This window comes from Oncorhynchus masou, chromosome 12 (genome assembly GCF_036934945.1).
Source record: "Oncorhynchus masou masou isolate Uvic2021 chromosome 12, UVic_Omas_1.1, whole genome shotgun sequence".
Classification (NCBI taxonomy): Eukaryota; Metazoa; Chordata; class Actinopteri; order Salmoniformes; family Salmonidae; genus Oncorhynchus; species Oncorhynchus masou.
The window spans coordinates 16,792,740-16,819,731 of record NC_088223.1 but is presented as its reverse complement, the minus strand read 5'-3'; the positions used below and the strand labels follow the sequence as shown (position 1 = coordinate 16,819,731).

Genomic DNA, 26,992 nt, shown 5'->3' with positions numbered 1-26,992 from the left:
GACACCAGGGACTCACTGTTGTTAGCCAGCCTGCAGAAGTCTTCCTGGAGGCGGTTGGCATCAGTAGGTGAGTCTGGGGTTTCCAGGAAGGAGGTGTTGGCTTCAGCAGTAGAGAGGTTTGGGTGGGAGGTATGGAGATGAGGAGAGGCAGGCGGTGAGCCACAGCCAGGAACCTGGTGGAAGGAGAGATCTCAGGGTTAAAGACAACTACAGGTGGGGGATGTATTAGGAGTCACACAGAACTATTCTTCTAGTAGTCTTTAGTCAATGCAACACTAACAAGTGGCTGTAGGATTTAGCACAGGTAACAGTTGACATGGAATGGTAGCAGCTGTTGCTTTGAGAGAATGTAAAACAGTGTGTACCTGTAGCGTGGCTTGGGCATCTTTGGTGTAATTTTTTGAACGCCACTTCCTGGGACCCCTCTTCTCCTTCTTGGGAATGTCATATGTTGAAGCCTGGTGTCCCAGTGGAAGTGGAGAGGGTAGGGTTAAAGTCGAGGGGTTAGGAGAGGTGTGCATACCTACTGTACTCATAGCAGGGTCTGAGTAAGTGTAGTGAAGGTTAAAGGGGCTGAGTACAGTATGTGTACTGGGTCATGGTTAGGGTCCAGGTTAAAGGGCAAAGGTTGTGTTACCATGAGGCTGATGGCGGGGGCAGAGGAAGTGCGGTGGAGAACCTCCATACTCTTCAGCAGCAGGTTGAGTTCCAACAGGTAAGACTCACAGTCCGCCAAGTCTGACAGAGAACAATGAGGGACATGAATTAGAGAAGGTGAGAGCGAGTCGATACAGAGAACTTAAGGTGAGATCCATCAGGAAAGGTATGACGACTCAGACAGGTGAGATGTTTGATCTCCCTACCTCTGCAGCACCTGTCCATGTCTTCTGAGGAGTGAAGCCAGGCACTGACCTTCGCCTGCTGGACAACTGACGCCTGCTTAGCCAGACTGGGGTGCTGCTGAGAGAGAGAGAGCAGGGGAGGGAGAGAGCGAGAGGAAGGGTGAGAGACAATGAATTGAATATGCATAGACACAGTGATTCATATAAAATACATTATACAGTACAATAATGAAATGATGATTGGTCAGTCAAAAAGCATCCATAAGAGTTTGCTCTTAGATGCAGATCTAGGGTCAGCTTACCATCTCCAAAATTCAAACCATTAGGGGGAAAGCACAAAATGTATCACATATCCCTGTCTAAAGAGAAGCGTACCCGTCTCATGGAGTCGTTGAGGTTAGGCGACAGGTGTGAGGGGTGAAACAGGTGCCTCTCGTGGGGGTACATGGCGATCTCGTTCTGACGGAAGACACGGTGATGTCGTAGCTTCGACACCCAATCATCAAACAACTCCTGTGACTTCACTTCCTGAGACTTCTCAGACTTCACCTATTGGACAGCGAGATGTGATGTCATTTAAACAGATGAGGGAGGGAGAGACACAGAGAGACAGAGAGACAGAGAGACAGAGAGACAGAGAGACAGAGAGACAGAGAGACAGAGAGACAGAGAGACAGAGAGACAGAGAGAGAAACCTTGAGGTGATAAATGTTGTCGTTGGCGTCCAGATCGATGGCCTTGGTTTTCTTCTTGATTGACATGACAGACAGCCCCACATCAATGCAGCCATGCAGCTTGCCTTTCCTCAGCTGGAAACAAAAGCAAAAAGGTCAGTGTGTGTGTGTGTGTGAGAGACTAACTAAATGAGCGAACACTCGCTCCTTCAATGACACATACATTAACTCAATTGTGAATCTGCTTGACAGATACTTTTGAACAGACACTTACATCAGCTCTACATTTTGAGTACTTCAGAATGCCTTTCTCCAGCGAGAAGTATCTCTGGATAGCAAGAGAAAGTATCAACTGTTTTAGCCATCCATCTGTCACGTTCAAACTTCAATTATCTGCTTTGAGCCAAGGAAATAACGTCACACTTTAGATATTACAGTTGTGGACAAAAGCTTTTTACATGAACAAGATATCCATTTAAATGCTCCTTTCAAATTTCACCTCCAACTTAACATAACCGTCTTATCAGAGCTTTAGATAAACGCCATGTACGTGGCAGGTAGAACACCTCTCATCTCCGTGTGCCAGCCCTTCAGGTAACTCAGGGGTTAAAGAGAGCCAAGTGCCTCCTTGATTCCTCACGTCCTCTCCGTACATCCTTCAGTTCAGAAGAGGAGAAGGTCTGAAGAGAACCTATGACCTTCTCCTCCAATGCATGTAGAGAAGGTGAGGAGAGAGGATGCAAGAAATCAAGGATAGACACTTGAGATGTACCTGCAGTAAGAGGTAGAGGTCAGGGAGGCTGTACCCACCTTGTGCCATCCCTTCATGGGCCATTTCCTCCTCTTGAGCAGGAAGCCTTCCTGTTTCTCTGGCTCCTGGATGTTGCCAGGGTTACCCTTTAGCCCCTCTATGATCTCCCAGCTGTCCTGTAGACAGAGACGCATCAGGTTACACGCATACACAACCACATGGAGGAAGAGAGGCTGCATCTCTACCTTAATGTGTCCTCTAACCCAGGCAGGGAGGGTTAGGAGTGCTGCTCGGTGCCCTCCAGTCAGGCCATAGCCAGTTCATTTCAGTTCAGCTGACGTCAGGTCAGTCAAGATAAGCATCAAAATGTTAATGTCGCCACAAGACGTTCGAGACAGAGCGGAGTTCATTCAGACAGGCACGCACACGCAGAGATGCGCACACACACACACAGAGAGACGCGCACACACAGAGAGACGCGCACACACACACAGAGACGCGCGCGCACACACACACACACAGAGACACACACACACACCTGATGGCTGCCATGTTTGGATGAGCCGCTGCTGCTGTCGCTGTGGGAGGGGGATGTTGAGGTCATCTTTCTGTGACTTGACAGTTCTGCTTACGATTGTCTAGTCCCAGCGGAAACCACCAAGGTCACAACGGGGTCAACAGGAACATCACCTAACACACCGACCTCAAGAGGGCGTCATCATGACTAACCATTGTTGAATAGGAAGAGAGAGACGCAGTGAATAACAGAACATTATTACTTCATTTCCAGCATGTTGAGACAAACAGGTGAGCTGAGAGAAATGAAAGCCACATACCACTGTAGGGTTGATTTAGTGAAGCAGCAGAACAATGAGACGCGACTTCTGAGAGAACAGAAACTATCCTACGTCCTCAAAACTAGGTGCACATTTAGGTTAGGCACATCAAATCGAATTTTCTTTGTCACATACGCATGGTTAGCAGATGTTAATGCGAGTGTAGCGAAATGCTTGCGCTTCTAGTTCCGACAATGCAGTAATAACCAACGAGTAATCTAACCTAACAATTCCACAACTACTACCTTATATACACACACACACACACGTGTAGTGCTAGCTGTGCCACCAGAGACTCAGGCTCTGTCGCAGCCGACCGGGAGGTCCGTGGGGCGACGCACAATTGGTCTAGCGTCGTCCCGGTTAGGGAGGGTTTGGCCAGTAGGGATATCCTTGTCTCATCGTGCACTAGCGACTCCTGTGGCGGGCCGGGTGCAGTGCGCGCTAACCAGGTCGCCAGGTGCATGGTGTTTCCAACACATTGGTGCGGCTGGTTTTCGGGTTGGATGCGCGCTGTGTTAAGGAGCAGTGCGGCTTGGTTGGGTTGTGTATCGGAGGACGCATGGCTTTCAACCTTCGTCTCTCCTGAGCCCGTACGGGAGTTGTAGCGATGAGACAAGATAGTAGCTACTAACAATTTTGGATACCACAAAATTGGGGAGAAAAAGGGGTATTTCTTTTTTTTATAAAATAAAAAAATATATAAAAAAAAGTGTAAAGGAATAAAGAATATGTACATAAAGATACATGAATGAGTGATGGTGCAGAACGGCATAGGCAAGATGCCGTAGATGGTATAGAGTACAGTATATACATATGAGATGAGTAATGTAGGGTATGTAAACATTATATTAAGTAGCATTGTTTAAAGTGGCCAGTGATTCATTTTTTACATCAATATCCATTATTAAAGTGGCTGGAGTTGAGTCAGTATGTCGTCAGCAGCCACTCAATGTTCGTGGTGGCTGTTTAACAGTCTGATGGCCTTGAGACTGAATAACAGCTTCTGTCTCTCGGTCCCTGCTTTGATGCACCTGAACTGACCTCGCCTTCTGGATGATAGCAGGGTGAACAGGCAGTGGCTCAGGTGGTTGTTGTCCTTGATCTTTTTGGCTTTGCTGTGACATTGGGTGGTGTAGGTGTCCTGGAGGGCAGGTAGTTTGCCCCATGTGATGCGTTGTGCAGACCTCACTACCCTCTGGAGAGCCTTGCGGTTATGGGCGGAGCAGTTGCCGTACCAGGCGGTGATACAGCCCGTCAGGACGCTCTCGATTGTGCATCTGTAGAAGTTTGTGAGTGCTTTTGGTGACAAGCCAAATTTCTTCAGCCTCCTGAAGAAATGCTGCACCTTCCACACAGACAGCGTTGTGAAGGTGAACCAATTCTTTTTGTCCGTGATGTGTACGCCGAGGAACTTAAAAATTACTACCCTCTCCACTACTGTCCCGTCGATGTGGATAGGGGGGTGCTCCCTCTGCTGTTTCCTGAAGTCTACGATCATCTCCTTTGTTTTGTTGACGTTGAGTGTGAGGTTATTTTCCTGACACCACACTCCAAGGGCCCTCACCTCCTCCCTGTAGGCCGTTTCGTCATTGTTGGTAATCAAGCCTACCACTGTAGTGTCATCCGCAAACTTGATGATCGAGTTGGAGGCGTGCATGGCCGCACAGTCGTGGGTGAACAGGGAGTACAGGAGGGCTCAGAACGCACCCTTGTGGGGCCACAGTGTTAAGGACCAGTGGGGTGGAGATGTTACCTACCCTCACCACCTGGGGGCGGCCCGTCAGGAAGTCCAGTACCAAGTTGCACAGGGCAGGGTCGAGACCCAGGGTCTCGAGCTTGATGACGTGTTTGGAGGGTACTATGGTGTTAAATGCTGAGCTATAGTCGATGAACAGCATTCTCACATAGGTATCCCTCTTGTCCAGATGGGTTAGGGCAGTGTGCAGTGTGGTTGCGTCGCCTGTGGACCTATTGGGGCGGTAAGCAAATTGGAGTGGGTCTAGGGTGTCAGGTAGGGTGGAGGTGATATGGTCCTTGACTAGTCTCTCAAAGCACTTCATGATGACAGAAGTGAGTGCTACGGGGCGGTAGTCATTTAGCTCAGTTACCTTAGATTTCTTGGGAACAGGAACAATGGTGGCCCACTTGAAGCATGTGGGAACAGCAGACTGGTATAGGGATTGATTGAATATGTCCGTAAACACACCAGCCAGCTGGTCTGCACATGCTCTGAGGACGCGGCTGGGGATGCCGTCTGGGCCTGCAGCCTTACGAGGTTTAACACGTTTAAATGTTTTACTCACATCGGCTGCAGTGAAGGAGAGTCCGCAAGTTTTGGTAGCAGCCCGTGTCAGTGGCGCTGTATTGTCCTCAAAGCGAGCAAAAAAGTGATTTAGTCTGTCTGGGAGCAAGACATCCTGGTCCGCGACGGGGCTGGTTTTCTTTTTGTAGACCCTGCCACATACTTCGTGTCTGAGCCGTTGCGACTCTACTTTGTCTCTATACTGACGCTCTGCCTTGCAGAGGGAATAGCTACACTGTTTGTATTTGGTCATGTTTCCAGTCACCTTGCCCTGGTTAAAAGCAGTGGGTCGCACTTTCAGTTTCGCGCGAATGCTGCCATCAATCCACAGCACGAGATCATCAGGTGTTCTTTATGTTTGCATGAGCTCACCGACACACACACTTCCAGCAGCATACACCCTGTGTATGGGGAAATGCCAACGTCTCTATATGAACTATGGTGTAGTGCATTGAACCAGTGGCAGCAGCCCAGTCAAACCCACTTGACTCCCAGGCCAGTCAAAGTCACAGCTACTGTGCTGATCAGCAGAGTCCACAAGTGAGTCAGGGTTATACAATCAGTCCCAGTCTTCAAATCTCAGCAGAGGACTAGATTAACCAGTAGCTACACACGCTAATACTCAAACTTTGGTAGAGACACAGAATTCTGCTGTATTGCAGTTGCTCGTAGCATAAACAGTATTGTGATGAATAAAATGTCCACATTCTGTGAATTTGGAGACAGAAAACGTTAGTTGCTAGCAGCACATAGTAGTAGAGCGATGCGAATTCAACATCCACATTCTAGACCAAGGTACCAGGCCAAAACCTATGTAGACATTACCTTGGCTTCGATTACAGCACTGCAAACACATGGGTCGTAATGCACTGCACCAAACAGAAGAAAACAGACCAAAATGGGGAGGGACTGCCTGGACCTGTTTAATAACAATGGGGGGGCAGGTAGCCTAGTGGTTAGAGCATTGGGCCAGAAACAAAAGGGTTGCTTGATCGAGTCCGTGAGCCGACAAGGTAAAAATCTGTCCCTGAACAAGGCAGTTAACCCACTGTTCCTAGGCAGTCATTGTAAATAAGAATTTGTTCTTAACTGACTTGCCTAGTAAAATAAAGATAAACACTTGTTTTCACATTGCATCATGTTTTGCTGTGATGTACAGTAATAAATACCCTGTTTTTTCAAGGCTGGTTTTGCAGCAAACCAGGGTGGTTGAAAACCTTCTGAAGTCACCCGACTCATTCCACATGTTGTGTTACAGCTTGAATTAAATTGAGATTGTGTGTAAGTGGCCTACACAAAATACCCCATAAATGTCAAAAATAAATACATGTTTGACATTTTTACAAATTTATTTTAAAAAATGTGTTTAAATTTTAAAAAGTATTCAACCCCTTTGTTATGGCAAGTAAGTTGAGGAGTATATATTTGCTTAGCAAGTCACATAAGTTGGACTCACTGTGTGCAACAACAATGGTAACATTTTCTTTATGACTCCCTCATCTCTGAATCCCACACATACATAAGGTAAGGTCCCTCAGTTGAGCAGTGAATTTTAAAAACAGATTCAACCACAAAGACCAGGGAGGTTTTCCAATGCCTCAAAGGGCTCCTATTGGTAGAGGGGTAAAAAAATAAATAAGCAGACACTGACTATCCCTTTGAGCATTATGAAGTTATTAATGACACTTTGGATGGTGTATCAATACACCCAGTCACTACAAAGATACAGGCGTCTTTCCTAACTCTGGAGAGGAAGGAAACTGCTCAGGGATTTCACCATGAGACCAATGGTGACTTTAAAACAGCTTGTTTAATGGCTGTGATAGGAGAAAACTGAGGATGGATAAAAATTGAAGTTACTCCACAATACTAACCTAAAATGACAGAGTGAAAAGGATGAAGCCTGTAGAATACAAATATCCCAAATTCACCTTTCAGCAGGACAATAAGCTAAAACACAAGGCCAAATACATAATGGAGTTGCTTACCAAGACGACATTGAATGTTCCTTAGTGGCCTAGCTTCAGTTTTGACTTATATTAACTCTGTGGCAAGACTTGAAAATGGCTGTCGAGCAATGATCAACAACCAACTTGACAAAGCTTGAAGAATTGTACAATCGAGGTGTGGAAAGCTCTTAAGAGACTTACCCAAAAAGACTCAAAGCTGTAATCACTGCAAAAGGTGATTGTAACATGTATTGACTCAGGGTTATGAATACTTATGAACATTCATATTTCTGTACTTCATTTTAAATAGATTAGCTAAATTTTATGACTTTTTTTATGACTACCGAGAGACTGAAAAACAGCTTCTATCTCAAGGCCATCAGACTGTTAAACAGCCAACACTAACATTGAGTGGCTGCTGCCAACATACTGACTCAACTCCAGCCACTTTAATAATGGAAATTGATGTAAAAATGTATCACTAGCCACTTTAAACAATGCCACTTTATATAATGTTTACATACATATGAGATGAGTAATGTATATACTGTACGCTATATCATCTACTGCATCTTTATGTAATACATGTATCACTAGCCACTTTAAACTGTGCCACTTTGTTTACATATCCTACATTACTCATCTCATATGTATATACTGTACTCGATACCATCTTGCCTATGCGTTTCCATCACTCATTCATATATCTTTATGTACATATTCTTTATCCCCTTATACACACACAAGTGTAAGGTAGTAGTTGTGGAATTGTTAGGTTAGATTACTCGTTGGTTATTACTGCATTGTCGGAACTAGAAGCACAAGCATTTCGCTACACTCGCATTAACATCTAACCATGTGTATGTGACAAATAACATGTTTTTTATATAAATTATCTATTTTTTTCAGTGTCATTATGGGGTAGTGTCTAAATGGGTAAGAATTATTATTTTTTTAAATCCATTTTGAATTCACGCTGTAAGACAAAATGTGGAATATGTCAAGGGGTATGAACACTTCTGAAGGCACCGTAGATCAACATTCTGAGTGAGGTACAGTATGAGAAACATGTACACAGCATGTCAATGGTTAATAAGAAGTGAACAATCTGCCCACATTCTCACATTCCTCTCTTCTCCATCCAGGCTGGGGCATGCCCAACCCTGCTGTGTGTTATAGGCCCACTCCCTAAACATGGAAATGCTTTGGGTGAATTGCAGTTTGTAAGAGACTGTATACTGTGGAAATTTACACAGTGCCTTATGGATAGAATGCATGCGTCTGTGTTTTTCCAACATGCTGTCTATTTCAACCAAAGGCTCTATTGTTTGTGTGTGTGTGTGTGTGTGTGTGTGTGGTGGTGGTTTGTCTGTTAGTGTGTGTGTACACACTGTCTGGTTCCCCATAGGCCTCTCTCAAGAGTCAGAGCCATGCCCAGGACATGAGTCATCAGCAGGAAGGAATGTTCGCTGGGACACAACACTCCAACCACTGAGTATTTCCATGGAAACGGACCCATGATCACCAACATGGGAAGTTCATAGGAGCATGTCTAATTGGGTGTCAAATGAAAGCTACTGTAAGAGTCTATATTATGGGGAAACGAAGGCAAGGATACATTTTTCAAACATTTGGCTTTGATTTCAGGATAAAACAGATGGAATGGGGATCTTAGAAAACATCTAGCAGAAAAAGTCTTAAAAAAGGTATCAGAACTACACCAAGACAATAACATTGATGTTTTATAGAAATTGTTGACCTGTAAATGTAAGAAATATTTCCTTGTGCAATATTATCTTTAATATATTTTCTAATTAATTTTGCTCCCTCATGGAGGGAGGGAGGATACAGTGGCTTGCGAAAGTATTCACCCCTCTTAACATTTATCCTATTTTGTTGCCTTACAACCTGGAATTAAAATAGATTTTTTGGGGGGGGTTGTATCGTTTGATTTACACAACATGCCTACTTTGAAGATGCAAAATGTTTGTTTTTTTGTGAAACAAACCAGGAATGATACTTGAGCGTGCATAAATATTCACTCCCCCCCCAAAGTCAATACTTTGTAGAGCCACTTTTTGCAGCAATTACAGCTGCAAGTCACTTGGGGTGTCTATAAGCTTGGCAGATCTCTAAAAGCTTGGGACTCTTGCCCATTCTTCAAGGAAAAACTGCTCCAGCTCCTTCAATTCTGACCAGTTTCAAAGTTCCTGCCGATGAAAACCCTCCCCACAGCATGATGCTGCCACCACCATGCTTCACTGTGGGGATGGTATCTCGGGGTGATGAGAGGTGTTGGGTTTTTACCAGACATAGTGTTTTCCTTGATGGCCAAAAACCTACATTTGACCAGAGTACCTTCTTCCATATGTTTGGGGAGTCTCCCACATGCCTTTTGGCGAATGCCAAACGTGTTTGCTTAAAGAAAAAAATAAGCAATGTTTTTTTTCTGGCCACTCTTCCGTAAAGCCCAGCTCTGTGGAGTGTATGGCTTAAAGTGGTCCTATGGACACACTAATCTCCACTGTGGAGCTTTGAAGCTCCTTCAGGGTTAACTCTGGTCTCTTTGTTGCCTCTGAAGAATGCCCTCCTTGCCTTGTCCGTGAGTTTTGGTGGGCAGCCCTCTCTTGGCAGGTTTGTTGTGGTGCCATATTCTTTATTTTTTTATATATATAATGGATTTAAAATGGTGCTATGTGGGATGTTCAAAGTTTTGATATTTTTTTAGAACCCAACCCTGATCTGTACCGCCACAACTTTGTCCCTGACCTGTTTGGATAGCTCCCTGGTCTTCATGGTGTCGCAGACTCTGGAGCCTTTCAGAACAGGTGTGTACCACATTTATTTATTTATATATATTTTTTTTAAATGGAAAAGTGGTGATTGCATATTTTTTTAAACAAGTATTTTTTTTTCATTTCACTTAACCAATTTGGACTATTTTGTGTATGTCCATTACATGAAACCCAAATAAAAATCTATTTAAATTACAGGTTGTAATGTAACAAAACAGGAAAAATCAAGGGGGGTGAATACTTTTGCAAGGCACAGTAATTAAAGTTCACAGAACTAACAAGTAAATGGTAGACCTACCAATTAGTTAGTGATTTTACTGATAAACATTTCTTTGAATTATAAAGTGATTAGAACCCCTCCCTCGCTCTGCCTCGCTGTCCAGTTCATACCATCTCTCCCAGCTCTTACTGACACTCTTTCTTCCCATTTACCACTGAGCACCAATAGACACCAGATGTCAATGTACGTTGATTTTTGGTCAGTCCCCCATGGCCTTGATGTTATGAGACAGACTGGAACAAATCTGAGCCTATAATAAACGTGTTTCACAAGTTTGGACAGCGCAGTACAGTGAGTAAAGCCCAGTCTAGAATAGTATATTGTATACTATACAATTGTATTGTATAGTATATTGTACTCTACCCTACTCTATTGTACTACACTGTACTGTCCAAACATGAGGAGAATGACAAATATCCATAATTATGCATTTCTGTGTAGTACAGATCAGGGACCCACGATGTGATGTAATGCCATTATCGGGTGTAAATCCACTTCACTTACTGTAGTTCAAATCTCAAGGTGCCATGTCACAGCTGACAGCCCATTCATCTTTCAATCTTCATTCAGGGCAGATATTTAATAGAATTACAGAGTTAAATATCAGAGGGAGATTTTACCGTGATCCCCATTGCCAAAGTTTACACCTATACAGTTCTTCCACCAAATTAGTTTTGGTAAATTGTTCAACTTTGAAATCACATTAAAGTCAAACCTCAATCCCATTACTGTGGAATTGCACCCCCAAGTGGCACCCTAATTCCTGTTTAGTGCCCATAAGGCTCTCGTCAAATACAGTACACTTATATGGATTAGGTTGCCATTTGGGAGGTAACCAACCACTGAGCCTAGATATCAGACTACACCTCAGCTACAGCAGTCGTGGCAACAGATTATTACGCTAACACTGCATGGATACCCTTTAGTATGGCAGAACTCTCCAACAGTTATTTATTTTATTTTTTATTTCACCTTTATTTAAATAGGCCATGGTGGCAAAGTAATTACAATATAGCAATTAAACACTGGAATGGTAGGATGTGCAGAAGATGAATGTGCAAGTTGAGATACTGGGGTGCAAAGGAGCAAGATAAAATAAATAAATACAGTATGGGGATGAGGTAGATTGGATGGGCTATTTACAGAGGAGCTATGTACAGGTGCAGTGATCTGTGAGCATCTCTGACAGCTGGTGCTTAAAGCTAGTGAGGGAGGTAAGAGTCTCCAGCTTCAGAGATTTTTGCAGTTCGTTCCAGTCATTGGCAGCAGAGAACTGGAAGGAGAGGTGGCCAAAGGAAGAATTGGCTTTGGGGGTGACTAGTGAGATATACCTGCTGGAGCGCATGCTACAAGTGGGTGCTGCTATGGTGACCAGTGAGCTGAGATAAGGCGGGGCTTTACCTAGCAGAGACTTGTAGATGACCTGGAGCCAGTGAGTTTGTCGACAAGTATGAAGAGAGGGCCAGACAACGAGATCAAACAGGTCTCATTGGTGGGTAGTATATGGGGCTTTGGTGACAAAACGGATTGCACTGTGATAGACCGCATCCAATTTGTTGAGTAGAGTGTTGGAGGCTATTTTGTAAATGACATCGCCGAAGTTGAGGATCGGTAGGATGGTCAATTTTCTGAGGGTATATTTGGCAGCATTTGTGAAGGATGCTTTGTTGCGAAATAGGAAGCCGATTCTAGATTTAATTTAGGATTGGAGATGTTTAATGTGAGTCTGAAAGGAGAGTTTACAGTCTAACCAGACACCTAGGTATTTGTAGTTGTCCACATATTCTAAGTCAGAACCGTCCAGAGTAGTGATGCTGGACGGGAGGGCAGGTGCGGGCAGCGATCGGTTGAAGAGCATGCATTTAGTTTTTCTTGCATTTAAGAGCAGTTGGAGCCATGGAAGGAGAGTTGTATGGCATTGAAGCTCATCTGGAGGTTTGTTAACACAGTGTCCAATGAAGGGCCAGAGGTATACAGAATGGTGTTGTCTGCGTAGAGGTGGATCAAAGAATCACCAGCAGCGAGAGCGACATCATTGATGGATACAGAGAAGAGAGTCGGCCCGAGAATTGTAGGATGGCCGGGGTGTTAAGCATGTCCCAGTTTAGGTCACCTAGCAGCACAAACTCAGATAGATGGGGGGCAATCAATTCACATAGTGTCCAGGGCACAGCTTGGGGCAGAGGGTGGTCTATAGCAAGCGGCAACGGTGAGAGACTTGTTTCTGGGAAGTAGATGCTCTAATTGTTTTGGTAAAGACCTGGATATCTCTGCAGTAAATTGCAACACTGCCCCCTTTAGCAGTTCTATCTTGGCGGAAAATGTTATAGTTAGGATGGAAATTTCAGGGTTTTTGGTGGTTTTCCTAAGCCAGGATTCAGACACGACTAAGACATCCAGGTTGGCAGAATGTGCTAAAACAGTGAATAAAGCAAACTTAGGGAGGAGGCTTCTAATGTTAACATACATGAAACCAAGGCTTTTACTGTTACAGAAGTCAATAAATGAGAGCGCCTAGGGAGTAGGAGTGGAGCTAGGCACTGCAGGTACTGGATTAACCACTACAGCACTAGAGGAACAGAGGAGAATTAGGATAAGGGTACGGCTGAAGGCTATAAGAACTGGCCGTCTAGCGCGTTCGGAACAGAGCGTAAAGGGAGCAATTTAAATCCAGCTGCATAGAAACACTACCACAACACTGTGCATTAAAAAGCTATGTCAGTTCACTGCATAGATACATATTCTCTGCCAAAGCACTGAACATTAACCATTAAACCAAAACACTCTGCACACAACTTCTACACACAAAACCCTTCTCCATTGAGTCTACTGAATTGACTGTACACAGCAGCGGTGTTACCCTCCAACTGGTTCCATAGATACTAACTAAACAAACAGTGAGTCAAACTAGAGGACGGGTGAGTCAGACAGAGGGAGGGGAACACCAAAACATTATAGAACACGCCAATACCAATCCACTGCTTTTCAGATTTCCTGTGAGCTTGAATGCAAGTTGCAACTCAATCATTTACAACACGCTGTCAAGTACTCAGCTCCGTTTCAAGTTAGTGTTGCTCTAATTCGGGAAGTGAAACCGAAAAATAACAGTATGGTGTTCCAGGCTCGTCAACTGCAGCAGAATTAGATTGTATGTCAACACAAAGCGTTGCGCATAGCAACAGGAAGACCTATATTGCAGTACATGCTTTGTTGTGCTCTGCATAACCTTGACAACAATCAGAAAATAAGGGTTCAAAACACTTCAGCTACCTTATACTGTGCACCCCTTGATGAGTATCTGGTTGGGCACTGGAAGTTCTATTGTGGCCTTGTGTCTTATGAAACCAAGTCAATGATTAAGGCCATGACAGCTTGTAAATGACCTGGTTAAAGTTAACACATGCTTTGTCAAGAGAAACACTGTGGAGCATCAGCATCTTGACTGTCTATTCTTCGTGAAAGCAGCTATTCGAACGCATCAAACAAGAGTGATAAAAGTCACCTTTAAATCACAGAGTTAGGCACAGAGCTGATGGAACAGAGGCAGCCCTGTGAAGCAATGCCAGTCTGCCAGGTAGCTCAGGATCATACAAGGACATTTGCATTTACACAGCCACCTCCGTGATTAAGATGGGGAAGGGAGTAGGGATGTGACTTTTAAACGAATTTGGAATTGTTAAAGTTTAGAAAACATTAACCAAAAGTCAATGTTCTTTTTACTAAATTAAGATCACCGTGCAGTTATCACAAAACTACCATTAACAGGTTCCGATCATGATCAAAGGCAAAAATGTAAATTCACCAAATACCTAACGCAACAATGCTATAAGTAGGAAGAGATGGATATGCATCTTTCAAATGATTTTCCACTAATATAAAGTGCGCCGCACGTCATCATCGTTAACAGTTGGGAAAATGGCAGACAGTGAGACATGGAAGCAACAGCAGGGAAGTCCTGTATGGCAATAATTTGAGAAGTTAAATGAAGAAGGTGATGAAATAAGAAAATGAGTTTTGATCAGTCGTGGAAATAAGTGCTATAAACAAATTGTCCCTCTATTTCAAAAGAAGATGGAAATCAAGCTATGAAGGAAAAATACTGGAGTTGTGCAAGTGCTGCCAACTAGCGCAAAAATAATATTGCAATATTATTGATGATGTGCCGTTTTGACAATATCTCGAAATGTATTTATCGATCCCCCCCATCACTATTCAATACCTAATAGCATATCTAGAACCAGACTACAAGATGCCATGCATAAAACCGTGACTGCCCTGATTTTGAAATTGTGTGTAGCTAGAAATTGTGTGTAGCTACCAGTCATTCTGCTGTCATTCCAATGCACCACAAATATACTATGCTAGTCATAAAAGAGCAGGACCACACACAGACAGTCACTTATAAACCCATAGTTTGAGGGCCATTTAGACCGACACACTCATTGACCAACTGCTTGCGTGTTATGAAACTCATGAGTAACCACTACCGCAGAGGTGGACAACTCCAGTCCTCCAGGGTCTGGTTGGCGTCACACTGTCTCCATCCCTAGCAAACACAGCTGATTAATCAAATTCGATTCTAAACTGAAGATCATGATTAGGTGATTATTGGAGTCAGGTGTGTTAGCTGGGGCAAAGCTGTGACACCAACCAGGGCCCCGAGGACTGGAATTGCCAACCCCTGCACTACTGTATAACTCTTTCGACTAAAGCTGAGACATACTGAAGCCAAATCTCGTTCTATACAGAGTTACCATGGAGACAACCGACGGTACGGGAGGGGACATATTCCGTTTGTTTGGGCTTCAAGGAAAATCTGAGGGCATAACACATGGATCTATTTATAGTACCTGAGCCATTATCGACCAAAACAGGATCTCTTTTCTGGTGTTGCCTACCAGCTGGACTTAAAGTAACTGTCCAGTGTTTGAGATGTCAATGAAATATGACCTATAATTAATTACAATATGAGTGAAATAGTTCTCCTTCCAAAATGTTTTAATTATGTTAAAAAGCAGCTATTCAGTGTGTGAATAGTGTGGGCCTACCCCAACAAAAGAATGGTGTGGGCATGTACCGTCATTAAAAATATTCAGGAAAGTAAACAGCTGATTGGCCTGTTACATACAGCTTAGAGGTGTCATTCTTTGAAGTGTTTTTTTTTCTGGATTTTCATTGGACAGTTACTTAAATGTAGCCTAAGGCACATCAAAGGGTGGCATAATTATTTTGAGAGCTCAGAGAGTTAGAATGACTAGTGAATAGGCCTACATTATAGTCAAGGAAAACACAAACAATCATCTAGAGATGTTCTGTATTTAGCTACATTTCTGTGGGTGTTCTGTGAATATGAGTCATTAGGCTATGTGGGACATTTCCGCAATAGACAAGACATCGCAATGAAAATTCCCTGAAGTGACTGATAAGGAGTGTGTTGTTGATAATTTAAGACAGGCCTACGCCCCATTCAAAACAATTCATTGGGAACTCTGAAAGCTCCAACCTCCAACTTGAGTTTTACAAGTTCAGGCTACCACCATCATCATACTGGGCACATTCCTCTACCCAGGCATTGTTGATGCATGACGGATCTTACAACGCCTGGGAAGGTATTTCACGTATCATCTAGCCACATAAGTTATAGCAACCATTGGTTGATGCATGCAACGTCTAAGCAGTGGAACGCGACCCATAACTTCTCTTTAGGCTAGGCTTCCTTCAAATTAGAATATAAAGACATGTTAAGACAATCTAAAGCAATTCAATAACAAAATTGAAAAAGCCTAATCAATTAAATGTAGCCTAAGCTAATCAAAAGTAGTAGGCTAGTCAGGCTGTAATACACAATTCTTTGCCTGAAACTAATGCCTGCAAAATCATGTAAATGTTCCTTACAAGCCAACATGTTTAATAAAATTCACCTTACTCTACCGGTTGTTTGTGCGGTTTGTCTTTTTGCTGCACATTTACACTTTTTAAAATTTATTTTTTACAAAATATCCACCAGAAAGTATTGTTTACTTGACTTACTAGCAGTAGATGGTTCAGAACCGAGGTAAAGTGAGTTTATTACTTGATATTCCGTTCTCTCGTCAATAGCCATTGAACCAAGTATGCCATGACAATGAACATGGTATATTCTGAATCAGGGGAGGATTGAGAACATTTGATTCTATACCATTTTCAATGAGTCGTTCAACAGCCATCGCGTTTCAGTCATTCAGCAGACAGACTTACTAATAATGTAAGTGCACACATTCATAATGTTCCCCCGTGGGAATCCTATATAATATTAGCTTTACCTCAGTGCCAAACAGAACCATATAAATACTAGCTCCCTAAAAAGTTATGTTAAAACACTTTCCTGTGGATATACAGACAACCAGTAGAGTAAGTTGATTCAGCATTCTGGCTTGTAAGGAACATTTAGACAATTTTACTGGAATTAGTTTCAGGCTGCATATACCAATTAATTGTGTATTACATCCTGATTAAATCAGACTAGTAGTAGGCTAGCCTGGGTGGGATTAAAAAGGATTTAATTGTCATTTGTCAACAATCTACACAAAATAATGTCTAAGTAGACTATTTTTTTTACAAATGTTAGAATTTATGAAAAATAAAAACTCATATCTTGATTAGATCACTATTCAACCCCCTTAATCAATAAATGTTAGAATGAACTTTGGCAGCAATTACAGCTGAGAGCTTGTATGGGTAAGTCTAAGAGCTTTCTACACCTGGATAGTGCTACATTTGCCCATAATAAACTTTTTTTTTTTAAATCAAGCTCTGTCAAATTGCTAAACAACTATTTTCAGGTTTTGCCACATATTTTCAAGTAGATTTAAGTCAAAACTGTAACTCGGCCACTTAGGAACATTCACTATAATCAACTCCAGTGTAGATGTGGCATTGTGTGTTATGTTATTGTCCTGCTGAAAGGGGAATTTATCTCCCAGTGTCTGATGAAAAGGTGACAGCCAGGTTTTCCTCTAGGATATTGCCTGTGCTTAGCTCCATTCCGTTTATTTTTTTATCCTGAAAAACTCCCAAGCCCTTAACAATTACAAGCATACCCATAACATGATGCAGCCACCACTTTGCTAAATATGGAAAGTGGCACTCAATGTGTTGTATTCGATTTGCCCCAAACATAACACTTCGTATTCAGGACAAAAAGTGAATTGCCTTGCCACATTTTTTTGCAGTATTACTTTTGTGCCTTGTTGCGAAAATGATGCATGCTTTGGAATATTTGTATTCTGTACAGGCTTCCTTCTTTTCACTCCGTCAATTAAGTTAGTATTGTGGAGTAACTATGTTGTTTATCCATCCACAGTTCTCCTAACACAGCAATTAAACTGTTTTAAAGTCACCATTGGCCTCATGGTGAAATCCCTGAGCAGTTTCTTTCCTCTCCGGCAACGGAGTTAGGAAGGACGCCTGTATCTTTGGGTGTATTGATACAAATTACACTTTGATGGCCTAACTTCATGTTCAAAGGGATAGTCAATGTCTGTTTTTTTAACCCATCTACCAATAGGTCCAATTCCTTGCAAGGCATTGGAAATCCTCCCTGGTCTTTATGGTTAAATCTGTGTTTGAAATTCACTGCTCAACAGAGGGACCTTACAGATAATTAATTGTATGTGGAGTACAGAGATGATGTGGTCATTCAAACAAATCATGTTAAACACTTATTGCACACAGAGTCCATGCAACCTATGTGACTTGTTTTACTCCTTAACTTATGTAGGCTTGCCATAACAAAAGACTCAAGACATTTCAGTTTACACACACACACACGTATCCATCTCCACTGACATTATGGAGTATTAATCGTGTGTAGGCCAGTGACAAAAAGAAACCTGACTTACAAAATGTGTAAAAAGTCAAGGGGTGTGAATATTTTCTGAAAGCACTTATTTTCAGAGGGAGTTTTTCGCTGCCAGAGTATCTAAACGTGAGTCAATTGCAATAGTTTTAGAAAAATAAAGGTCTTTACTTTCACGTCACAGCAAAATAATTCCACAAATGTAAAATATACACTTACTAGTGATGGGACGATTGATACCGGAGCTCCGATGCATTTTCTGACTCACTACCGACCGGACAATGTATCGATGCTTGTTTCAAAATACCATTATCACGTGATCAATAACGTCCAAAACCTTATATGTTTGATCACGTGTTTTTTTTCAAACAAATCGCGAGATCACACTGATTTCGCTACGGTTCCCGTGCTTACTTCGATCCATGTCGTTATCAAACACTGGGTCTACTAGACACCCTAATTACAATAAAGTTAGAATTTGTTCATATTCTGTCAACTGAACCGTAGATCAGCAGGTAGCGTCGGGGACTCATGACCAGGACACAGACTACAGGGAATGGGGTCAAATCCGGCACAGGGCATATTTTTTTGTGGTCCTACACTTTATGCACATTGTTGTTCAAACAATTCGTTTTATTTAGTAAATGATCAACTTCTGTCCTAAGCATCCTAAATAATGCCATAGATGCAGTGTCAGCAAAGGGAAGCATGATGGAAGGTGCGAACCTGCATGGTAGGCTAACTCAAGAGTTTCCCAAACTCAGTCCAGGTGCCCGTTTAGTTTGTTGCTCTAGCACGACACCGTTGATTCAAATAACCAACATCAAGCTTTGGTTATTTCAAATCAGTCATGTAGTGTTAGGGCAACACAAAATAACTAAACGTGCACCCAAATGGTGCCTTAAGACTTAGCCCAGGGTTTCACAAACTAACTGATAGTAGGCTACTAAGAGACAATTTATGCTTGAGTTGAAAATGTGTTCGGAGCATCGCCTCACTCACACCGACAGTGTTTTGCATTTTGATATACCAGAAGTACATACATTTCCAATGGAACGCTGTTTGCCTTGCAGCGTTACAGAGGCAGTTGCAATGCGTTCTGTGTGGTTCAAAATTTGGATTTATCGAAGTATGTGTCAAACTGTATGCATAGACGGCTTGACAAATGGTAGCAGAAGGTGAATGTTGAACTTTTGTTGCACACATATCCAGAAGATGCTGCAGATGCTGCGTACTATTTTGACGATGGAGGCATATTGCAGTTAACGTGTCTTCCGGCCTTCCGTTACACACAGGTGTTCGGAGTATGCTAGATAGGACAAGTAACGTGGAGATACGGCCTTGTGGGAACACCAACCCTAAAATAAGGTGTTAACTATTTGATTTTTGAGAATTATTTATCGCTAATATGAAAGATACGTTCCTTTAGGTTATACGTTTGCAAAACCTTAACGCAAATTATGCGTGCTGACGTTTAGAGCAAGAGTCAGGGATCTTTAAAATTATAGTAATGAGGGTGCCAAATTATGACGAGGGTGCCACATCAGACACCAGCCAACTTGATCCATTCCAACTAGTCAGCGCAAAGACAATATTCCATGTTTGGAATGACTCCATGCGATTAGAACATATAAGAGCAACTCCGTCATTTGGATTTATTTGAAAGATATTCCTAGCAGTTAGCCACATTTGTAAATATTTTGAAAGGAATACATTGACAATGAATAAACAGCGTGACCAAAAGCAAGAGACGTGGTAATCTACTGCAAAAGCCAAAGAAAACAACATATCCAGATGCCTAAATACTAAATGAAATAGAAAAAAAACGCTTACACTTTTGAGATGAAAACTTCAGTGAATAAAATCCAGCACAAATTGTAGGGAACTATCACTCGGTTGCTTGCTGTGAGTGAATGCAGCGATGGGGTGATTGAAAGCCTTTTACTCCAATGACTCGCGAGTAAAAAGAGCATACGTCACTCAACAAATATAAGGGGCCGGCACATTTGAACACACCACGCTACAATGACGTGGTAAAAGACCTTCCAGGTGGTAGGGCCAGCTCGCTCTCATGAAAATGTGCTTCTGAATTACTACTCGTCACTACTACGCAAAACCTTTTTACTACTTGATTGCTGTTTAGATGTGTAGTAAACCAGTAGTGATTTATGTAGGAAATCATTGGAGCGGCATGTAGCTTAGTTAGAGCGTTGGACTAGAAACCGAAAAGTTGTAAGATCGAATCCCTGACCTGACAATGTAAAAATCTATCATTCTGCCCCTGAACAAGGCTGTTAACAACACACTGTTCCTATGCCGTTATTGAAAATAAGAATGTGTCCTTCTGACTGGCCTAGTTACATTTTCAAAAGTAATTTCATGAGTGATAAATCGCCAGGTTATTATTTAGTGTCACATATCAGTTTGAAAAAAATGTTACTTTATATATATATATATATATATAATTGAGTTAATAAAGCTGCATCTGTTGTTTTCTTGAGTATAGCAGCTCCAAAACGCAGGTGTTTCAGCCTACATTCTAAATATTAGGGGTTCAACAAGGGTTCTTCTAAGATCCTTAAAGTTCTTTGAGGAACCTTAGGGTTCTTCACTCTAAAAAGTAAAGGTTCCTGCAAGATCCTTTAGGGGTTCTTAAAATTGAAACTGTGGGGGAACCCCTATAAGATATTCCAAGAACCCTTTAAAACGGTTCTTCAAAGAACCCCTTTTAATCAATCAAAGATCCATATTTTTTTTTACCCACCGCCTCCCCTATTATTATTATTATTAATGCGCGTTACAACAATAACATAATATTTTAATTCTCAGTGTTTATTAGGATTTTTAGTGGGAAAGCAGAATAAAAAAATTGAAATATGAGGTAAACTCCCAGCAGAGCTCCAAGTCCAAAAGGTATATCCTCTGGCGTGTTGATGTTAATGTGTTGATGTTCTCCGTATCCATATCCAGAATGATTTTGCAGTTTTGGTGAATGAACGTGTTTCCTGTTATATTCATCAGAGGTGTAGGGAGGGTCTGTAAATCCCTCAAATTTTAATTATACATATTATTAACAAAACATGCACACAACAGTATTCATAAATATGTTTTGATAATGGTTTTCATACACATACCTAGAGGCCTTTGGGATATTCATTGAAGAGGTAAGGGAGGAGGATGGTTAATGTGAAACGCATAACATACCAATTGACATTCCTTGGTATGCCTCCTCCTCTGAATACCTGCATACACAATAGTGAGCAGTTCAGTCATCTGCACCCAATACAGTTAGCCTTCAACATATTCTTATAGTCTAAATATTCTTACCTATTTGTTGATTGAAATCCATTGGATTGTCCATTTTCTGTTTTAGAAAGATTTGCACAAATATGAAAAGATGTGTTACCTTTATTTAACCAGGCAAGTCAATTAAGAACAAATTCTTATTTTCAATGACGTCCTGGGAACAGTGGGTTAACTGCCTGTTCAGGGGCAGAACAACAGATTTGTACCTTGTCAGCTCGGGGGTTTGAACTCGCAACCTTCCGGTTACTAGTCCAACGCTCTAACCACTAGGCTACCCTGCCGCCCCATGTGGGATAGATGACATCATCATGAAACAATATTAATTTAGATAATACAAGGGACAAACCGTACCTCAAATGGAGGAAGATCTTTACAATTTTCAGTTAAGTGTGTGCAATTGGCCCAGCATCGCCTGGGTTAGGGGAGGGTTTGGTCGGCAGGGACGTCCTTGTCCCATTGCGCTCTAGTGACTCCTGTGGCGGGCCGGGCGCATGCACGCTGAGACAGTCGCTAGATGTACAGTGTTTCCTCTGACACATTGGTGCGGCTGGCTTCCGGGTTAAGCAAGCATTGAGTCAAGAAACAGTGTGACTTGGCGGGGTCGTTTTTCGGAAGACGCACGGCTCTCGACCTTCGCCTCTCCCGAGTCCGTACTGGAGTTGCAGCGATAGGGGGGAGTCAAAGAAATTGGGGAGTCAAAATTGTAAATAAATGAAGCCCTAGACGACCAGGTGAGGGGAGTTCCTTATTAATCAGTGACCTTAATTCATTTTTTTATTTTAACAGGCAAGTCAGTTAAGAACAAATTCTTATTTTCAATGACGGCCTAGGAACAGTGGGTTAACTGCATGCTCAGGGGCAGAACGACAGATTTGTACCTTGTCAGCTCGGGGATTCAAACTTGAAACCTTTCAATTAGTAGTCTAATGCTCTAACCACTAGGCTACCCTGCCACCCAATCATCAATCAAGAACAAGGGAGGAGCGAAACCCCCTCAGACCACCCGGCCCTCCTTGGAATACATTTGACACAATCCTAAATGGAATGTCCGTGGGAGAATCTCAATTGGTTTTGCTCGTCTCCTTGCCTCCGTCCTCTCCTCTACTCTTTTTTGAAAAAGGTCAAAGGTAAATGAGGAGTGGAGGCAAGGAAGGAAATGTGGAAACAAATGTGTTTTTATGAAATGAGAGTCACCTTCTCCACTCACACACTAACAGTCAAATGATATTTACAGTGGTGGAATCCTAAAATACACGTGTAGCGATAGAAACACATTTAGCTAGTTGTTCAAGATATTGTATGAAGAAAAGGATAAGTAGCATATTGTTTTTAAATGTGTGCAGTCTTATCTCCATTATATCAACTAAGGGAGTGTGGCACATTTTAAAACACTTCAGCTCTACTTGCCTGGAGGATACTCTTGTGCATCCTCTGCTGAAGTAGGTAATGGAGGAAGGGTGCAGACTCCTAATAACGAATTCACACGCTCCTGATCACTCAACCACTTGTCGGTTTCCGCTCACAGAGGAGCACGGAGGAGTCGAGGAGAGGAGAGACTTTTACCCAATTGAGAATCTCCCCATTAGTCATCTATATACTCAAAGTACGTCTGTCTGTTGGTCCATCCCTCCATGTTGCCGTGTGTGTGTGTGTGTGTGTGTGTGTGTGTGTGTGTGTGTGTGTTGTGTGTGTGTGTGTGTGTGTGTGTGTGTGTGTGTGTGTGTGTGTGTGTGTGTGTGTGTGTGTTGTGTGTGTGTGTGTGTGTGTGTGTGTGTGTGTGTGTGTGTGTGTGTGTGTGTGTGTGTGTGTGTGTAAGACAAAAAGAGGGAGGACCTGTACTATGTGATTGTGCTACCTGTTGAGCTACACATACTTCATGCTCTTGACAAGCAGTTCTTTGGAGCTTTCTCATTTGGGAAGGAACACACACCGTTCAAATGAACTGCTTCAGTCCGCTTTCGTTAGCTTCACTCCTACATTTGTTTACTCAACAAAACAAATGTCCTCCTTTGCATGGAATGAGTGCTTCCTGCCCCAGCCTACCGCTAATAACAACACAGACATGGAAAACAACAAGCAGAAAAAATATTGTCTGAAAGGCTAGCTGCTGTTGGGTGAGGACCCTGCCCTAACCTAATCTTGGATTGATCTAATGGTGGATTTGAGCTCCCTGTGTGCATAGCTAGTATCTAGCGTGTGTTTATGTTTAAATCAGAGATCACTCTCCAAACTCTGACCAGAATGACTAATCTCCGCATACCTGACCAGAATAATTGCCTCCATGGTAACAACACACCCAGACCACTGCCTAATGCAGAGTAGACCCACCCTCAACAACAGTGGTCTAACCACACACACACACACACACACACACACACACACACACACACACACACACACACACACACACACACACACACACACACACACACACACACACACACACACACACACACAGTGAATAAATTATGAATGGCATCTACTTATGTACTGTATGTATGTCAGCTTGCTGATATATTCCAGGGATGTACTACTGAGTGGCGCAGTGGTCTAAGGCACTGCTTCTCAGTGCAAAAGGGTTCACTACAGTCCCTGGCTCAAATCCAGGCTGTATCACATCTGGCTGTTATTGGGAGTACCATGGGGTGGTGCACAGTTGGCCCAGCGTTCTTTGGGGTAGGCCATCATTGTAAATATGAATTAGTTATTAACTTACTTGCCTGGTTAAATAGAAAAAGACAAATATGTGATGACATGGCCTATATTTTCATAGGAAATGGTGCCATCTACAGGTTCAATGTGGTCAATGCAGTCTAGATAAATTTCTGCAGCACTTCCCCATAGTGTTTCTCACACTGTCAGTAGAGGGTGCTGTTCTACAAGGCCAGTCCTAGAGAGATCACTAGTCTTGATTGTCAGGCTTGTAGCAGTGAAACAAGAGATCATTCACAGCTGCACTTCAGATGTTATGATACCTAATTAACATACACACACATCTTGTTTCAGTGCTGATCCCCAATGACATCAATGCTAAACACTCTCTCTGTAATCAACTACAACTGGTCTATGCTGATCTGTACAGATTGTAACTTGAGTCATGTGGATGTGAATGCATGAATATAAGAGTGTATCCTGTATTATAAACTGGGTGGTTTGAGCCCTAAATGCTAATTGCCTAACAGCTGTGGTATATCAACCGTATTCCACTGGTATGACAAAACATGTATTTTTACTGCTCTAATTACATTGGTAACCAGTTTATAATAGCAATAAGGCACCTCAGGGGATTGTGATATATGGCCAATATATTTAAAAAATTTACTAGGCAAGTCAGTTAAGAACAAATTCTTATTTTCAATGACGGCCTGGGAACAGTGGGCAGAACGACAGATTTGTACCTTGTCAGCTCAGGGATTTGAACTTGCAACCTTTTGGTAACTAGTCCAACGCTCTAACCACTAGGCTACCCTGCCACCTAAGAAAAGCCCTTAGCCATGGTATATTGGCCATATACCATAGGAATTACCACAGGAACCTCGGGAATTATTGCTTAATTATTGCTTAATGTGTGTGTGTGTGTGTGTGTGGTCCTGCTCTTTTATGACTAGCAAAGCATATTTGTGGTGCATTGTGGTGTTATCTCACACAACAATGAATTGGAGTGTGGAGATTATAGACATAATGTCCCTGTAGTAGTGTAATGATGTGATTCAACTCCATTATGTGTGTTGACATGTTGTATCAGACCAATGCAATGAAAGGCCTTCAAAGCCCTCTCTTTTTCCTTCGACACCCCGCACTCCCCCTTCTCTGTTCACTCTTTCTCGTTCTCTCTCTCTCTCTCTCTCTCTCTCTCTCTCTCTCTCTCTCTCTCACTGTACTCTCTCTTCCCCTCAATTCTCTATTGCTCTCCAAATTGTCTCTGTCTCTGTACTGTATCTCTTCCCTTCCTTTCAACTGATAAACAGTGAGCTCCATAATGTGTTCCAGATGTGGAACCCCTTTTCCCTCTCCCCCTGCCTACTCTCAGAAGGCTGACTGAAGTCCCCCAGTATCCCTCGGCCCCCTTACCCCCTCCTCTGTAAGCCACAGTGTTCACCCAAAAGGTCAAGGGTGACTGGCGTTCCCCCGAAACAGGATTGTGGGATCAGAAAGTGTATATTCCAGATGGTGCAGACCGTAATGTTATGAGCCTTTTGGATTTTTATTTTCTGAGTTTTTCAAAGTCATTGTAACGCTGTATTAGCGTTGCATGTGAGATGAGACTGATAGTCCAGCAAAGTCAGTGGATGTGAAAGATACACCCATCTAAATGTCCTATCCTCCCCTCTCCTTCCCTGCTTCTCTCCCTCCCGCCTTCCCCCTCATCCCTCCCTCGATGGGAACCAGCTGGGCTGAGCTGGGAGATGTGGGGTGGGATGGAGAGAGAGAGGGAGAGGGAGAGGGGGAGGGGGAGAACAGGGGCCCAGGTGTTCCCTGCCTTCTCATAATACAAGACTAATGCAGACACACACAGTCACACACTCAAACACACTGTCATTCAGATGTAGAAGCTCACTTATTTGGACATCCAGATCCACACATGCAAACATGCTCACTGGGCCAGTAGGAACAGTGAGAGTTAATACAGTGAGTGTGGTGTACTGTCGATCAGTGATCTCTGACTTGGGCTAAAGCACTTAACGATCCAAACAGCTGCTGCTCATGTAAACTCTCCAACACGCTCTAGCTTTCTCTGTCTGACAGACTCTCTCTCTCTCGTTTCCACTCCAATTTTCTCTCACTTCTTCCCCCTCTTTCTCCCTCTCCAACTGCCTCTTCCCATCTCTCTTCCTCTCTAAATCTCCATAACTCTTTCTCCCTCCATTTTCTCAAGCTGCTTATTCTCTCTCTCTCTCTCTCTCTCTCTCTCTCTCTCTCTCTCTCTCTCTCTCTCTCTCTCTCTCTCTCTCTCTCTCTTCTATCCAAAACTTTTGCTCTCTTCATTTTCTCAAGCTGTTTTTCTCTCTCTCTCTCTCTCTCTCTCTCTCTCTCTCTCTCTCTCTCTCTTCTATCCAAGACTCTTTTGCTCTCTTTATTTTCTCAAGCTGGTTAGATGTACACACAATGCACCAAGCAGACATGGAGTGTGGGAGTGTGTGTTACTTGTTGAGTTTTCTCAATGGGTTAGTCTGGAGTTGAAGACCAACCAAAAGCACAAAGAGATCATCTATCCACTTCCTGTACTATCATCTCTGTTGATTATTGTCATAGGCCCAAATGAGATACATCTTGTTTCATGTGTTTGCATGGGGGTCTGTTTCACATACAGTTAATGCTTGTTGAGTCTTGAAGTCCTCAGAGAAAAGCAAGCTGCTGTGATTGCAGAACTGTTTTCAGACAATAAACCGCCATGTGTCTCCAATCAGGGGACTTCC

At 42.7% G+C, this 26,992-nt stretch overlaps 1 protein-coding gene across 7 annotated transcripts in view; it reads right to left on the bottom strand.

Annotated features, from left to right (window-relative positions):
* Window positions 1–20,207, bottom strand: part of LOC135549594 (oxysterol-binding protein-related protein 3-like) — a 28,212-nt gene extending 8,005 nt beyond the window's left edge. For 2 of the 7 annotated variants that reach the window (XM_064979695.1, XM_064979698.1), the window contains exons 1-10: window positions 20,103–20,207; window positions 2,806–2,991; window positions 2,327–2,443; window positions 1,791–1,844; window positions 1,538–1,651; window positions 1,218–1,391; window positions 864–960; window positions 638–738; window positions 366–458; window positions 17–173 (exon numbers count right to left, since the gene is read on the bottom strand). In XM_064979695.1, coding sequence (XP_064835767.1) covers window positions 17–173; window positions 366–458; window positions 638–738; window positions 864–960; window positions 1,218–1,391; window positions 1,538–1,651; window positions 1,791–1,844; window positions 2,327–2,443; window positions 2,806–2,871 — 973 coding nt within the window. In that variant the 5' untranslated portion in view covers window positions 2,872–2,991; window positions 20,103–20,207. Of the gene's footprint in view, window positions 1–16; window positions 174–365; window positions 459–637; window positions 739–863; window positions 961–1,217; window positions 1,392–1,537; window positions 1,652–1,790; window positions 1,845–2,082; window positions 2,215–2,326; window positions 2,444–2,805; window positions 2,992–6,233; window positions 6,328–18,488; window positions 18,588–20,102 lie in introns of those variants that run through there. The other 5 variants (XM_064979699.1, XM_064979701.1, XM_064979697.1 and 2 more) reach the window with 4 other exon arrangements.
* Between the last annotated feature and the right edge of the window lie 6,785 nt (window positions 20,208–26,992).